The sequence below is a fragment of the Neopelma chrysocephalum genome, unplaced genomic scaffold, assembly GCF_003984885.1.
Source record: "Neopelma chrysocephalum unplaced genomic scaffold, ASM398488v2 Primary Assembly neopelma1_45, whole genome shotgun sequence".
Classification (NCBI taxonomy): Eukaryota; Metazoa; Chordata; class Aves; order Passeriformes; family Pipridae; genus Neopelma; species Neopelma chrysocephalum.
The window spans coordinates 12413754-12431660 of record NW_020897704.1 but is presented as its reverse complement, the minus strand read 5'-3'; the positions used below and the strand labels follow the sequence as shown (position 1 = coordinate 12431660).

The 17907-nt window shown below is 35.1% G+C and overlaps 1 protein-coding gene across 5 annotated transcripts in view; it reads right to left on the bottom strand.

Moving 5' to 3' along the window:
• Positions 1–478: 478 nt before the first annotated feature.
• The window catches only part of PHTF2 (putative homeodomain transcription factor 2), a 126931-nt gene continuing 109502 nt past the window's right edge, over positions 479–17907 (bottom strand). For all 5 annotated transcript variants that reach the window (XM_027679434.1, XM_027679431.1, XM_027679430.1 and 2 more), the window contains 9 exons: positions 15770–15988; positions 13271–13399; positions 11804–12076; positions 10521–10652; positions 9970–10056; positions 8673–8828; positions 5977–6072; positions 3622–3747; positions 479–2853 (listed from right to left, as the gene is read on the bottom strand). In XM_027679434.1, coding sequence (XP_027535235.1) covers positions 2833–2853; positions 3622–3747; positions 5977–6072; positions 8673–8828; positions 9970–10056; positions 10521–10652; positions 11804–12076; positions 13271–13399; positions 15770–15988 — 1239 coding nt within the window. In that variant the 3' untranslated portion in view covers positions 479–2832. The remainder of the gene's footprint in view (positions 2854–3621; positions 3748–5976; positions 6073–8672; positions 8829–9969; positions 10057–10520; positions 10653–11803; positions 12077–13270; positions 13400–15769; positions 15989–17907) is intronic.

The following is a 17907-nucleotide window of genomic DNA, read 5'->3' as shown; positions in this document are numbered from 1 at the left end:
ATAGATAAAAATATGTAAGTTATCACATATTATTTCTGTCCAAATATGCCATAATATGTTATTGAAGCTTTTCACTTTGATTTCAGTATGTACTTTAGTTTGTTTGCATTTTGATTTTTACACGGAAGGATACCTTGTGACACAATGACACAGTCCAAAAGGTGATTAAAATTGATACCTTAAATCCTGGTGAAAGAGGACTGAATTTTGGTTTAATATTTTGAAAATAGAAACAGTTATTTGGAAGCTGCATGTCCAGGAGTCTTAATAAAATTTAACTCCTTTGCATAACTAAAAGTGTCTGAAGGTTTGTGTTCTTGCAATAAAGTGCAATTCTGACAACCACCATTTGCATTCCGTGGACCAGATTTCTCTCCCAAACACACTTTAATTCAAACAGAATATATGGATTTAAATCAAAACAGGCAGACTCAGACATACGCTGGATGTTACTAAAAGATATAGCTCACCGCATTGCTTCTTTTCTTTTTTACCATCAGCCATAGAAAGCTTTATTCCAAGCCTGATCACACTTTCAGTTACAAAACACGTGGCAAAAAATAACAGTTAACACGCAAGATCTGCCATATTTCTACTTGCCTCTATTCTTATACTGGACTTTCCACATTGAGGGATGGAGAATAAATCTCTCTCATTTTTTAACATAATGAATATACCTAAGGGTAGCAAATAAAGGTTTTTATTATTTTTAATTTCATTTCAAAAATCTTTTACTTTCCCCAAGCCACCATTTGTTAGTGCAACAATCCAGCACAGTGCTAGTTGCTGAGGTATACATGGTTAAACTAATTTCATCTTCGACCAAAACCGCAGTGTTTTCTCTCCCTCCTTTTTTTTAAAAGTAATGAAAGCCATATATTCACTATTTCACATTTCTAAAAATAATTCCACTCTAGAGTAAAGAATGGTTTTGTAATAATGACAGGCTGTAAAAAGCAACAGCCTTAGCTTTGATCACCCATAGAACTCCTGCTGTCTTTTTTTTTTTTTTTAAATATATTTTGTGCAAAATTAAGTTCTGTGTAGGTCTGTACCATAATTTGGAAAAAACTGTGTATAAAATGTACTTAATTTTTAAAAACAATCCCAACATCAAACAACAGAGAAAGGAGAAACAGATCAGATACAGCTGAAGTTTTCACATGAGAAACTAAATATAGTATGTTCTTAAAGCTCCAGTAATACATTCTTCCAAAATCCAGAATGCACTTTGGTCATTATTAAACATTAGTACAGAGGCAAATAAAATACAAAATGCTTGTTTGTGTTGCTTTATATATAAAAATATTTTTATACCACATAAGTTTACTTCAAATCTTTCAAGATTCTGAAAATTAGCAAACATAGTGCAACGTTCAGATTCTTGTCACAAAATTACTTATAATTTTTCAATATGAAGCCGCTATTTTAAAAACATAAAATGTAAGAATACTCGCACCTGGTGATATTAATCCTCCCAAAAGAATTTGTAGAAGGAAAATTTGTTCGAAGTTAATTTATAGAATGAAAGTTTGTTCCAAGTAACTTAACTCTACAGGGATGAACACATATTTTTGTCACACTGAAGAATCAGGAGTCTATATGACTGTCCATGTGGGAGGCAGGAACAGAAGGCAGAGGGAGAGGTGTGACACCCACGGCTGTGAAACCCCAGTGGAAAGCACTAGGGAATGACACCTGCTGGGGAGGAATGGGAGGTTATTTGAAGACACATATTTGCCCAATACCAGGCTTCATGAGCTCTGCTGCTCACCAGAGAAACTTCTTCTCTGTGTTTAGCTGTTCTTAAACTTCAATGTGGTAAGAATGGCATATACTATAGTGTACAAGAGGAGAGCATCTATCTATCTTTTGCTAAGTCATTCATAGCATTCCTTTCACCAGTAAATAATTCTTGTTTAAATACTCAACTTCAACATATAATACATACTGCTCCATAGTTCACCATAATATATTCCAATTAATATACATTTATATGTATAAAGTTTCTCATTAAAAGTAACAATAAAAAGTGCACATGCACAGTCAGAGCTGCACAGAACAGCCCAGTATTTCAAATAAATACAATATTTAATTTTTATCAAAATATCATACAGCATGGTAACCATTTACAATTATTGCTCTAATAAAAGTGTTTTCAAAGAACACTTGTTGACTTGTTAAATAATATCTTATTAATATCCCAGGATATTTAAACTGCAGCCTAAATGAGTTTAGATCCTGGAATTACTCAAAATATTAGAAATTCCCACTTGTTTCTAATAGTAATATAAAATATTTCTGCTACCTATCATACTGTATTGTCAGTACTTCATGTTTTGTATATGTCTCATTTTTTCTATTGCAACCAAACATTTATTGATGTTATGTTGTCCTCATAAATGACTGATACAAATTAAATATTCTAAGCAATTTTACCATACTATCAAATGATTTCCATATAGTGTTACTGTAATTAAAAATGTCCAGCATTGGTTTCAGCTGTAATAACAGAGTAATTTAGTGTAATCTATTTTCAGGATTTCAAGTTCTCAGACACACGGTTTTTGACCCTTTGCAAATCTGACCTTTTCCAAAACTAAACAAGTAAGTTTGAAAATAAAATATGTCAACTAAAATGAACATAAACCAGGGAGAAGATGAAATAAATATAAAGATTGCACAAGACAGATGTAAACACTTCAGTTTTCCAAATGACATCCTTGTAGAGGTTGTAGCATCTGAAATACAGATTCAGTGGCTGCTTTGAGGCAGTTTTGTCCATCAATGAGCTTTTCTATAACACTGTTATTTCATCTTCTTTCTATACCGTCAAGATTTGATCTTCCAGAGCTGCAAAAATTAGAGCAGTACATCAAGATTACTTCTCATCTCAGTTTTCTGTTTACCAGAATTGCAATAGCAACACAATTTTTTTCTTATTATTTCATTTGCTGCATATTCTATGATACACAAAATACATTTTACATTCATTTACTTTTAATAGAAAAAAAAAGGTAGATAGAAGCAAACTCAATGGCAAATCAAGGGCTCTGTGACAACTACAAGCTTGTGGAAACTAACATGCCTCTAAACCTGAATCTTTAAATAGTTTCCAGAGCTTGTAGTTCAAATGGGGCCAGAGAGAAGGACCTAACGAGACAGTCCTTCAGCCAGGACAAAATAACACTGTGTAGGATTAGTCATGGTAATACTGTAACTACTGTAATGCTTTACTGCAGTGCAAGGATAGCCAGTATCTTTCTGCATCTCTTAAAGAGCTACATCGTCAGCAGTGAGGAATTAAAGAGAGAAATCAAATCTGGGATATGAAGAAAAATTAAAGAACGTCTTGCATTCATGTGTAGAAATATCTCCATGTTTATGTCTAAGAATTCTTGTAAGTCACAAAGCCATGAAAATGAAAAAAAAATGTTAAAAGGGCTGCTCTGACAAATACATCATTATTCTTCTGATACAGCTTTAACTTATTAACCATTTTCAAACAATAAATATTCCAGGTCATACAGCTAAGAATTAACTAGGCTACAACGTATGATCCATCTATCACAATATTCTGAATGCCATGGTGGGAAAAAAGGATGTTTCTCAAGTACTTACCTTTAGATTAAATCCAAGCAAGTCACTGATGACACCAGAAACAGCTGACAGGATGACAACTTGGGTGATGTTGTAAAGCAGTGGATTCATTGTAAGCCCATATAACCTAAAGGGACTGTCCAGTTCCTAATAATGCAAAATAACAGAATCATTAAAAAAGCAAAAATTACAGAAAGGGGTTTTTGTTCACATACATATTAAGCAATATTAGATAGTTTAGGAAGTTTTCAAATCCCAGTGGAGTAAAATATTCTATATTATTTGGAAAATAAAAAACAATGCGCAGGAAAATATCCGTCACGTTAACTGACTGCTGACTGATTGTGTCTAAATAACCCTTCAAAAAAATTGGGGGCTACTCATCCATAGCATTTATCAATATGCACATGGAGCCAACAAAATGGAGAGCTAGGTGCCATCATTTCAGAATTCCTTATAATTTTCCAGAAATCACTGTTGGTGTTGAAATAGTGAGAGACAGCAGAACAACAAAAAATAAGAAAGCTTTTCCATAATGACAGAAGGCTACCTCACTACTATGAAAAATTAACAGTATCTTTCCTATTGCAATTCCTTTCATTTTCCATTAATTTTGAGACTAATTACTATCAGCATAACCAGAAAGGACGATAAAGGACAAAAATACTAATACTCATTTGACTGCTAATATTTTACTTTTTTTTCTATTGGAAGAAAAAAATAGCCCAAATTAATCTGCAACAAAACTTGAACAGAGAGGCTATTTCACCAATTTTCAATTACTGGTGTGTGATTACAGTTACCCAAACTTTTCTGGCCTAGAAATATGTCAAATAAAGGAAGGAGAAAAGTTTCAAGATATAAGAGTGGATTATACAAAATACAACAACTATCCACTGCTTTGGTCCTTTAATATTTTCTAGCTTTAAATTCATCCTCATCCCTCTACTGCATTTCATCCTGGGCCTTGAACAAGGCCTTATAAACCCTTTTTTAATAAAGAAGAATTTCAAAGCTCTGACTCTTCTTTCAAAAGAGGTAAAATAAGAATGAACAACCTTTACATTGGTATAAAACTCTGCTGCAAATACAAAAGATATAAAAGACATGATTCTGAGAAGGACAGCAGAGAAGTTCTTTAAGGAAAAAGTTTTTAGATTTTGGATTCATCTTACCAATATTCTGAGTAAGAATATTCAATATAATCCAGTCTTTAATAAAAGCTTAAAGATCAAAAACATCCAAAATCAAATTAAAACTCATGATTCCCTTTAGTTACTGGACATGAAATACATAATTGAGCTGATCAGTAACTACCAAGAATTTATTTAAAGCTCATAGCAGGTAGCTTGAAAATATCACCTTTGGGCACATTCTCACAGTAACTAAGTGATGTCCTGGGTCTGGGATTTGTGCCACAAAAGCCAAGTCCCCTACTGAAAAGGCCATGTCAGTTGATACACTTCTGGCAAGAGTAAAACATGAATACTTCTTTTGAAACACTGAGAAAAGTATGAAAAAGACGGAGCGAATCAGTCCAAGGGTTGACCAGCATCCTGCCACCAACTGCAGCCACCTACCTCCTCACAGCACACAAACATTTCAGCTCATGACATGATTCCCTGAACCTGTTGTGCTTTGTCTAGTCTACTTGTCCAGTCTCTCCTTGAAACCAGATAATTTTCTGCATCCACAGTGTCCTTTGACCAACAGTTGCACGAGTCTGTTACCTGATTCACAGAGAATACTTCCTTTTGTTTGCTCCAAAACCAACTCCTAAAAGCTTTGCAGTCCCTTATTCTTATATCAGGAGATAGAGTCAGTAACTGACTAACCAGGCTCTCCTTAATGCTGTAGCATAACTCTCAAGCTGTTGCTTTGTCAGCTTTGAGTCCTTTCTGACACCATCAGTCCTCTCATGGAAAGTGAGAGCTGGCTAGGTTAAAAACCGAGTTTAAGCTTCATTTTAAGCACTGCTCCTCGGCACACAGGAATCAACGGGTTAAGTGATCAGAATTATTCAACGGGTGATAGAATGAGACCACAAGGCCTCAAATCACCACTGCATCAACACTCAAAACAGACAACAAAATTGCAACCCCATCCAAGGGTTCATCATCCTGTCTACCCTGAAGTACCTCCTCTCACACTTCTCATATACTGTTAAAGAATAAAACTTACTGTACGTAATAATAATTTGCAATCCGCAACAATAGCAACACAACAGTGTATGAACAAGTAGTATCACTGTGAAAGAGATACAGAGCAGATTTAAACCCAAACACACTGTACTGCCTGCAAAAGTAACACAAGTGGTTCTTTAACCAACCTATTCTGCTTGTTACATATAACACAGGAATACTATTTTAATCTTACCTTCAATAACTTAGTAGCAAGTTTTAAAACATTGTTCACTAGTGTCAGTTCCTCCTTCTTATTAGGCTTTTTCTCCATTTTCAAGTACAAGTTTATCTGATTTAAAAAAAAAAAATTACAAGTATCACCGCTTATTCAGAATTTAAAGGAATTAATTTGAAAATATTTAATATTACAATGAAGTGATTACTTAGCAGGCAACTGACAGAACTGCAATGACATTTCTGCAAGCAAGCAAATTTTTTGTTTCCTCTTTAATGTTTAAGAACAAGCACTAGCTCAGCACCACAGGAAAATACAATGTTTTATGATATAAGAAAATACATTTGACACTATTATAGCAACAACTTCAAAGTTTAGTCCAATTCACAAATTAGGCAAGAAAAACCACCATGAATGTAAGGTTTGCATAATTTTTCCTTCAACAATTGCCTGAGGTTTGTCAATTCATTCCCAGGTTTTTACACTAGTAGGCAGACCTTACAAGGCTTAAAATCCCCAGAAGTTATTGAATAGACTAAAATGCTAAAACACAATTCTCCTAAAGTGTAATTTCTTTTAAAAGATTTTAGTATAATTTAGTACTTCATGAGGACCTTGAGTGCAGAAAATCAATCTTTCCAGTGCCTTGAAATATTTGAAAAATTATTAAACTCTTCATTGCTATAGAAGAACAGTATATTGAACATTTCAATATTTCTGTGATGCAGACGTTTTCAGGTCACTGTTTCTGAGAAAGTTAAGAGTACAAATTTGCTCTCTTTTGACTTTCTAGCAATTTTGAAATATCAGCTTTCATTTTCAAACAACATATGTTTGATATTCTAGATCAGACAAAGGCTAGTTTTTTCTTTTCTATTGCATACAAAAGCAAATCAAAAGAAAAAAAAATCTTTTAAAGCCATTAATTTCTTATTTTAGGATGACAACCTTCAACAAAATAAAAAATGAACAATTTAGCAATGTATTGAAGTTGTTCTTCAGATGACACCAAGCTACAGAAGCAAAGAAGCAGAAAGGAAATCATGCTATATGATGCTATGATATATTTAACCATCTTGTTGTAAGGTGGTTATTGAAACAAGGGCCCACAGACATCTAAATAAAACAACTGAATATTATCAGATCTCCCTAAAAGGCCACTGTAAGAGTCTTACAGATTATAAAAAATAAAAAAAATGCCTAATATATTACAAGGTATATTTTGCTCCTGAACTATCAATTTCATTTTAAAGTCAAATTATGCTTTCAGAGGCAAAGATATTCCAGCATTTAAACAAAAAACTACTGATTTCAACAATTCAAGATTTATAAATGGGACTAAACTAAAGGCTCTAATTAGCAGCTCTGAAAACCCTAGAAAGGTTCAAATCCCTTTTAACAGTTCATAGAATCATGGAATCAACATCCAGGGACGGTGAATCCACCACCTCCCTGGGCAGCCCATTCCAATGTCTGATTACTCTCTCTGTAAAAAATTTTTTCTTAATATTCAACCTAAACCTCCCTGGCACAGCTTATGATCATGCCCTCTTGTCCTACTGCTGGTTGCCTGGGAGAAGAGACCAATCCCCACCTGGCTACAACCTCCTTTCAGGGAGTTGTAGAGAGTGATGAGGTCTCCCCTGAGCCTCATCTTCTCCAGGCTGAACAACCCCAGCTCCCTCAGCCTCTCCTCACAGGACTTGTGCTCGAGTCCCTTCACCAGCCTTGTTGCTCTTCTCTGGACCTGCTTCAGCACCTCAATATCCTTCCTGAACTGAGGGGCCCAGAACTGGACACAGTACTCAAGGTGTGGCCTCACCAGTGCTGAGTACAGGGGAAGAATCACTTCCCTGGACCTGCTGGCCACACTGTTCCTGATCCAGGCCAGGATGTCATTGGCCTTCTTGGCCACCTGGGCACACTGCTGGCTCATGTTCAGCTTCCTGTCAATCCAAACTCCCAGATCCCTTTCTGCCTGGCTGCTCTCCAGCCACTCTGTGCCCAGTCTGTAGGGCTGTAGGGGGTTGTTGTGACCAAAGTGCAGGACCCAGCACTTGGCCTTGTTGAACCTCATCCCACTGGAATCAGCCCAACTCTCCAGTCTGTCCAGGTCTCTCTGAAGAGCCCTCCTGCCTTCCAGCAGATCAACACTCCCCCCCCAGCTCAGTGTCATCTGCAAATTTGCTAATGGTACACTCAATTCCCTCATCCAGATCATCAATAAAGATATTAAATAGAACTGGGCCTTTGAATCAGGAGAGGAGTTTAAATGTGTATATGCACAGACATACCACATCTATTTTGAGACTCAAAACTGGCAAGATAACAACTTTGATCAGACCATACATTGTTTTTTGCTCAACAAATGTACAAGATCAATTAAAAACATTTTCAGAAGGACTTGAAAAATTACAGGCACACATCATACAGTCAAAAAATGATCTTAAATTACATCAAATGACTCATACTGGTGCCTCTAAGCCTAGTCACTTAAACAGAAATTGGGATATAGCCATCTCAATATTCCTTACAACTTTTGAACAAAGTCACAGACTTATTTCAGGAACTGAGCTTCAGGTTGTAAAGTGTTGTTTCACCACATCATAATTAACTCCCTAATCCAAACTATTTTAATACATCCAAAGTGTCTGACACCTACCAGATGAAGGACTTGTTTAGATATAAAAATATAGGTCTATACAAATTCTCACCTGCTCTGTAAGTAATATTGAGGTATTGCTGTACTTTTTACTAGTTTCAGATCCAAGAGTAACAAATCTTAAGAGAAAAAGAGTTAGTGAAATGCACCAAATTACGAGTTCCCAGTTGTAGTGACAATCAAGAAAGATCTCATGCATGTGAAGCAGCTGCAAACAAAAGAGTGAAAAAAAAATCAAAACTTAATTTGAAATAATAATTACATTACAATATAAGACAATAGATATCTTCATAACTCTGAGAAACATTTCCCAGTAATGAATATATGTCAGGTTTTTAGGCATGTAATAGTTTTGATACAGTGTTGATTTAAAATTATGATTCAAAGATACAAGGTTTGAGACAATATATGTTCTGAAAGGCTTAATCAGAACTTAAGACTTTTTTTTCCATGTCCCCAAAGTAATAGAAAAAAAATACACTCTGAGGCAATTTTAAACTCATGTTCAAACTTGCAAAGACACTATATGGGATAAAAACCAAAATACACCCTCAAATGTACTAAATTTTATGTGAGAGTTATTGGTAAATTACATTCTTAATAAAATACTTACAGTTAGCTACCAAGCAAACACAACAGAGTTAACTACGGAAGAAACTGTAAAAACCAGCAGCTGTTCAGAAGCTCCCTTGCAGTTTGAAACAGAAGCTCCAAGAAAAATCTTAGGCAGTAGAAATCTTCTTTAAACATAGATTTGCTTACCAAAAGATATTCCACTAGAGGGCAGGCAAATATAGCCAACAAGCTTGTTTCTCACAAAAATCATCAAGGTCAGTCTCAACTGTCTTTGCAAAAGTGTGTTTTCATGTAAAATGTTAAGGGAAAAAAAGTGTCCCAGAAACCACAATGAAAAATGAAAGAGGACAGAGATTTAAAAAAATAATAATGAATCATAGAATATCCTGAGTCAGCAAGGACTCACAAGGATCATTGAGCCCAATTCTTGGTCCTGCACAGGACAATTCCAAGAATCACACTGTTCCAGGTGCAGAATCCACCACCTGCCCTTGTTAAACTCCACACCAGTGGTGATTGCCCAGCCTCTTAATTTGTCAAGGTCATGTTAGGAATTATGCTATAAATGAGTTTCTTTAGCTATTACAGAAAAATAATCAAGTAAATTAAATGAACAATACAAAATGGAGCTCAATCTTCTGAAAAGCTGTAACAGCTATTACTAGTTTTTCACTGTGGTCTTCTAACTTACTAGAAATCACTATGCAAAAGGCACTCAATTATTTTAAAAACTATTTAAGCCATGGTTGTCTATACAAGCAAGTTTTCCTCACCTGTGCACAACAGATAAACACAACTGAGATAGTCAGTAGGAAGGCAGATGAAACTATTACATCCACAGAGCGCTGAGGACCTCGACGCTGAAAATAAAGGATATGCAGATACGTGAATGAAAACCTACTAACTTAGCAGTGATATACGGCATAACTAATTAGAATCACATCTTGAACATGTGTTTCATCATGGCTCACAATGTGGCAATGTAAGTTGTATGCAACATACTAGAGACTTTTCTGCTAGCAGTAGTAAGACAAGACTCCAACTCTGAACACATTCAGACTTTATTCCAAGGTGAAAACTAGACATTTACTTTCTCACAATCTGCAGACACTGCTGGTCCAGGGTCACTAAAATGAAGCAAATATGGGAGACATGCACCAATAGTAAGTGCACAGGAGATATATACTCAGACTAGAATACCAATCTTCCATCATCAGCATAGGAGATATTTTATGTTAAAGCATAAATACACATTGTTTTAAAATTTTTAAAATTTATTAAATGTATTCAAATTTTATTAAAGCAAAAATATTCATTATTTTACCTTTAGATAGGACCTGAGAGAAAGCCACATTTTTATATTCTGTACTTTCTTCAAGCGGAAGTGAGGAACCTCCGATTTTCTTGCCCTTCTGGCAGATGTTAGATGACCAAAAAGTTTGGCAAAGAGTAGCCTCTGTAGAGAAGAAAAAAAAAATTAACTGTTAATTGATTTTCAGGGGTATTAAAAAAAACAAACGGAGAAAAGGGTTCGCATAATATGTTAAAGTAATGTACAGTGTACCAGTGTAAATTAAAATATGTTAATATAAAGCAGAAATAAGTGCAGCATATTATTAAAATGAGGAAATACACTAAACCTTTTAAAAGTCTCCATATTCTAATGATAAAATTTAGCTAAACTTGGAGTTCCTTTCTTCAAATTTTAGACAACAGAGCTGCTAAGCTTTTAAAATTTTGGAAAAAAACCCTCAAACCTGCCCATTATTTACATTAGTGAGCACCTGTATTACAGGAGTTACTTTCAACAGAAATTATAATTATTAGAAGCAGGTTAATTCTATTCTACTGCATTACATCACATATTTTGACCACAATTTAAGAACACCAAGTATAAAAAACTTTCTTTTGCAGACCAATAAATGTCTATATTCTGCAGCTAATAACATTGCTCTCTTAAAAGTTTAAATTGCAGTAACAAGCAATAGGAGAACAGGTGCATTAGTTCAGACAGCAGCTCTCATGATCTCCAGCCACAGAAACAACCTAACAACAAAGCAGTTTGGACTCTTGGACAGGGTCTGGATGGAACCCTTTTGGATGCCCCACCCCTGGAAGCGCTCTCAGCCAGATTGGAAAGGGCTTTGAGTAATCTGGTCCAGTGGAAGGTGTCCCTGCCCATGGCAGGGGGGGTTGGAACAAGATGGTCTTTAAGGTCTCTTCCAACCCAAACCATTCTGCGAATTAAAGTTTTTGAACGAAACACACTGGTAGAACAAACAGCAAATTTATAGAGTTCTTTTATTGAAGCTCCTTCTGCTTGTGGAAACCTGAGACAAAGTGGGACATGATTAAACATTGGGTTAATGCATTCAGCCAGTTTTCCCTCAGAAATGCTCTCCGGGAAAAAGTATCTTTAGGTACAGAGACTTCAGTCCATTGCAACTGAATCATCTAAACTGCAAGCCCACTGAAGTATTTGTCATCACTGACCTATGAATCAGAGGGTGCTGAAGAAAACAAGTTTAAAATATCCAAAAAGTCAAAAAATGCAAACATCAAACTTTGTTTTGCTTCAGATGAAGCCTCTTGGTTTGCTGTTCGTACCTGTTTATACGTCCTCTCTGCTACACATAGCAAGAAAAAGAAAATCCACACTAGAGACACACGGACCACGAAACTTATAATAACCATTGAGAGAACCAGAATGTCTCCATCTGATCCAAATGCAGTCATGCAAAGTTCAGTGGCAGAATGTGTAGCTAGTTGTTCTAAGTCTTTAGCTTGGGAAAGTCGAAAGACAAAGGGCATTAATCCCAAGATTAAAGATATGACATTTCCAAAAATCTGATAACCAATTCCTGGTATATAGCTGTTCACCTAAAAACAAAAGAAAACAAGGCATATTTTTAAGTTTGGAATGAATTTGGCACTAATTCAAGAAATAAAATATTAATGTTTCTGTCTTATCACAAAGAACACTTTATAACCTGATAAGTTACATGAAAACTTCAACCAAGCATCTTCATACTTTACTGTTAAAAAAAAGGAAGTCCTCAAAGAGCACTTACTGCACAGGAACCAAGACAAATAATTTAAAAACCCAACAACATAACATTGTAAATAAAATCTGGTGCATGTTCCTGTACTGAAAATTCATTGAACACTGAATTAGCAAAGTGCACTAATCAGACTGTGCTGCTTAGATCCTGTATGTTGCTCCTACTTATGTTCTGGTTTTAAGTTGTATGCTTTTTAATGGAATCAAAGTGTTTACAGTACAGACATGACCAGAGTTCTGTTGTGTTCGCTATGGTTTTGCTAAGTTTACTTCTGCTGTAGATTGTCCCCAAATATGTGAAGTTTCTGAGTCAGGTAGAGATCAGAACTAGGTTTGTGAATACGTTGCTTTTTAACAAGTTGGAGATGGTAAGTATCAACTTGCCAGAACTAGGCAGAGTTAAGCTCTGCAAGGATTTTATGTCCATCTCTACAAAATATGGTCTATATTGAATAGGAGCATGACATCAATTTAAAGTTTGTCCAACTGTTTTCTGAAAAAGAGTACTAGGAAAAAGAGGGAGGACTAGTGAGATATCCCACTGATCCTCTTAGATGTTTGCTTCTTAAAGAGTAAAGCTTTCTTTTCCAGTCCTAACTTTAGCATTCAAATACTCAGATCTGTTTATTCCTAACCCAACACATCATTTGATCATCAGAATGAAGGAGATGAATACAAATATTCACAGCATCGCTTTGTAACAATAAGAGAGGGTGGCTGTGTTAGCGAGTACCTAACAATGCAAACACATTTTATTGTCCCAACACTCAAAATTTGCTAATTCTTTAATCTGCTAGTTACAAGTAAATCAGTGATGTAAGCCATAGAACAATAATATGAATAACACATACTTTAAAACAAAAACCCAAACAAACAAATAAAAAAACGCACAACCAAGCAAACCAAACAAAAACCACGACAAAAAAAAAGAAAACATCAACCATAAAACAAGCTTTTTGGTAGTGTTTAGACCTCTAAATACAATATTTGCATAAAGTTAAACGAATACTCACCCTATTCATTATCATACCACTGATTTCAAGCACAGACATATCTGCTTTCTTGCAGTCATTACCCTCCCATACAATTGCACTTATTTTTTCTAGTCCTGGATTCAAAGTGTGGATCCAAGGTAAATGACTCTGGGAAAGATAAGGAAAATATTCCATCAGAGTGAAAAATCTATTGTCATGTCAATATGCCTTTGTCAGCAACACACTGACAAAAAACCACACTTTAGACTGATAAATATTGCTATATGGCATTTCTTTCTACTATATATTAACATCATTCCTCAAAATCATCCACTTCTTTTCCAAGAAACAGCTGTGAGTATAGGGGTCTCTCCTCCAAACTCTATTTTCTAATAGCGGTGAGTTACTGTGATTTAAGGATTTATTGGCTTTTTTTTCATTCAAACATATCAAAGAAGAGAGAAATATGAAAACTAGGATCTACTTAGAAGTCATCCTTAATTCTGCCATGTTTAATGGATTTTTAAATTATTATTATTCTTCCTCTAACATTCTGAAAAGTATTCTTCTCAGGTTGAGCCCAAGGAAAACACTTTTTTTCTATTTGCTCTTATTAATATTTGTGTACTTTACAATCCTTGTTAGGGATAAAGACCCCCCCCATATGCAAACTATATTTGGCAAGACTCGGAGGTCTCAGACTCAGAGGTAGGTGTCTAATCAATACAAGCTGCTCCAAGAGCCAAGCAATCCCCAGCCAACCTACTGAATGCACTTAGAGCTGAGGGACCTTTTTCTCTAACCACGGAGCCAAGTGAAAATTGAAAGATATGAAAAATGTTGAGGTGACAAGTTCTGCTGAGGCCATTTCTTGACTTTCCTCAGCCCTGTGTCACTTCTCTCCCATTCAGGTGATTAAAATTGCTCTCAGCTTTAGTCACCTGGCACTATGTGCATCACACTACTGAAAGTGGTGGTGCTGACTGGGAAAAGGGCATGATATTATTTTTTAATTTTAACTTATCATTGATTAAAAGTAAACCTTTATTTTATTTTTATTTTATTGCTTGCTTTATCAGTGTTTATCTGAAATCTTTGTATTCTGCTAAGTGCTCAATTATCTCCCTTTTTATTTCCATTGGATGAAAAAAAATTATTTATATTATTTAAACAACACAAACATTTTTTGCAGGACTTTCTTAGCCACAGATTCCCAAGGTCTTCCTCTAGAGGGAGTATCAACACCAGGAGCTGAATCTCAAAAATTCAAAATCTGCAATCAAATAGAAAACCCCTCAATTGCAGAAAACCCAAGTCAATATACATACTGCAATTCAACTCACTATTTCAAGGCTTACACTTTAGTGTTTTATGCAATGCAAGCAAGAAGAACTAAAAATAAATCAAAAAAGCAAAGACTGCATGAAATTCAAACTGTTATCTCTTTTGGTTTTGGGGGATTTTTTTTGTTGGGGGGCGGAGGGAAGGCTTGGCTTTGGGGCTTTTAAAATCAACAAATACATCATTTTCAATTCTGGCTATGAGTGAAGAACCTGTCTTTTGAAATTCCTTTCCTCAGTAGCATTAACATCGTCCCTTGCACGACATTCCTTAGTTCTGAAGATGCACTACCTATATACATGACTTGTTAACCCAGAAGAATATTTCACATTCTCTCCATCTCTTTACTTAAATGGTTTAAATTAGCCATGTAATTAAAGATAAGACATGTACTACAAATAAAACTGGCACTGAATGGCACACATGAACAGTTTTCATGAAATGAAGACTAAAACTTGATTGTTAATGATCGAGTATTAATAATGCATTCTGTCCACCATTAGCCTAAGACAGGTAACAACTGAAGTGCTATCCAAACAAACACCAAATTTTCATAAATTACTGTCTATATGCTGCTACAGAATACCATTAAAGAAGGGAAATAAAACTATTAGCTTTCAGGCAAAAAAAAAAAGTATATAGAATTAGACATATATAGTATACGCGTGACATCATATAAATACATATATATGACATTAGATACTGTGTACGTCATCTTTCTGCTTGATTTTTCTATATATACATTTATACATAAAAAAACAGAAAGATGCCTGATAAGTGCTTACAAAAAAGTAATTCCACTAGAGAAAAAAAAGAGGGGGGGAAGACCCCATCCAAGACCAAAGCAATAAAAAACAAACAGAAAAACAAAGGAAAACCTCAAAGAAATAAAACAAAAGCCCAAACCAGAAAAAAAACCAACCAAACAGAACCATGAACTAGAACTAAGATTCAAACACTCAAATGTTCTATAAGCTATCCAATTTTTGCATATTGTCATATCCTCTTCATTTGACAAATTAATGACTGAGTAGGAGAAATCAAATTTTCCTTGTTTTAGGAAATTCTATCAAATCGCTTTGGCTTTGTTATTTTCTGTTATAGAGTTCTTTCTCCCAGGCCTCCTGTGACGTGATAAAATGGAAAATTCTGAACTTGTGTGTAGTGTAAAAAAAATCAAAATTGGCAGATACCAACCTGATGAAAGGGGTCATCTCTGTATTCTTTCTTCACACATGGATTCACTTGAGGGCTTTCCACATCTGTCTCACTGGTACAGGACGAGTGACACTCTGCACAGTGCAACAGGTCCTCCCACAGCACATCTTCGGTTTCCGACTCCGGCCTTGCACTCTCAGAATCCTGCCTGGAGCTCGAACACCGAGAACTGCAGCTTGTACCAGATTTAGGTGTATCCTGAAATTGAAATTTGCTTTGGAATTAACGCAGCGGTTTTATTCTACACCGTTTCTTGGCAGAACAGTTATAAAGTTCAAATTAGTTAACCTGTGTTTATCTGGTTTTTTTATGTTCCAATCAATCATCTTTCTCACCAGAAAGATTTAGATGTTTATTGAAGGTGTGTCTGAGAGGTTGCACATTTTAAGACACTGTACAAAAAACCAACAATCCATGACTCCTGCTTTGTTGAGGAGGGGATCACATAAAGAAGAATCAAATCATATTAACTATTAAAAGGAAATAACAACTTTACAGATTTTTAGAACTCATTAGTTTAGAATTTAACAGCAACTATCAAGCTTCCAGCTATGTCTCAAACTTCTGAAGAATTGACTCTCAAAGTCTCCTAAAATCACATTGTTACTACTTACATATCTTCTCAAAGACAGAGTGAGCTTGTTTGCAGACAGTAATGCATCAGGTAGAGAGGAAAGGGTACACATAGCTAATGCCAGTTATATGCATAATCTGCATAGTCATACATAAAACTTTAATTATTTTAAATAATCTGCACTTGAGAAACAAGTATGCCTTATTAAACTCAAAGTTTACCCAGATGTTAGATAAAGAAAGAAAAATATTAAGTATGGGACATTCAAATCTCCCAGTGCATACACATGAAATAATCTATTGTTGTCTTCAGGACAAGAATGCAGAGTTTTTAACTACTTTCCATAATAAGCAGAATCCATTTCGTATAACACAGAGATGAAGTACTTTCTACTAATTTCTCTTGAGAACATACACAATTTTTTACACTGAAAAAAAATTAAGCAATGTTTCGACAGACATACTAACTTATTATGATTTGTAATGCATTACTATCTAAAGAAATGCTCTTCAATCTCTCTGAAAACTATGTATTTTATGTAAACAATTTTGTAAATAAATATTTAGAAAAATTTGGTCTGAACTCTCTCATTTTACAAAGTGAGGGATAACATCAATGCAAAAGAAGTCTGAACTATTTTTTTCTTAAAAATTAAAAATTAAGATATTTATAGAAAGTAGTCACTACTGGGTACCATTGAGGGCTGAAGTTAACAAAGTAAGAACATTAAAAAGAGCTTGCTCAAACAACAATTAAGTTGACAAGTAAACATGAAGGTAAAAGAAAATGCAGGACAGAATTTGAGAGTATATCCACTGACTTCACTAATTTATTTTTTTTTAATACAAAGAAAGCTTTCACTGATTGTAAAACTATTGTTTCATTTCCTTTGTAATTGTGTGGGGGAGGCGAGTTGGTAACAACAAAGAAAGGCTTCCTCTTTCATGGCATCAGTCAGACCAGTAAATGGGGAACAGGGTGAAAAAGTACTGCCAGAACTACACATGGAGCGAATTTTGTCTCTTTGGTTTCTGAAGGTATCTACACAGCCTTCCCTACCTCTGAAGTACTCTATGCAAGAGAAAATATATTTAAGCTAAGAACAGAAAAAATCAATTGTAACAGTGTCTTTCTGCTTCCTCTTGCCAAGCACTACAGCTGCACAAGGATACAGTCAAGAGACATCTGTAATATGAAACAAACAGTTCCAAGTATCGACCTGTTCAATTATCCTAAACCACACATGCAAAAGGCATTAAACACTCAAATCAATAAGCCTTCTGGATCTTTTTAACAAAAGTCTGTGAGAAATAAGTGAAAGAAGATCAGATCATCTAGTAAAGTTTCCCATGCAAAGCATCAAGGTTTTGCAGTTGTGATCAGAGAAAGCAATATCTGAACCCTTCTAAGGAGACATTTCTTATATCAAGCAGAGAGCCTACTCATGAGGCTCTGCCTATCAAACCCATCTGGCAGTGGACTTTTGTCAGAGCTGATTTTATTCTTTACACTCTTTGGTCACAGTCTTAGTGAAAATACAGCA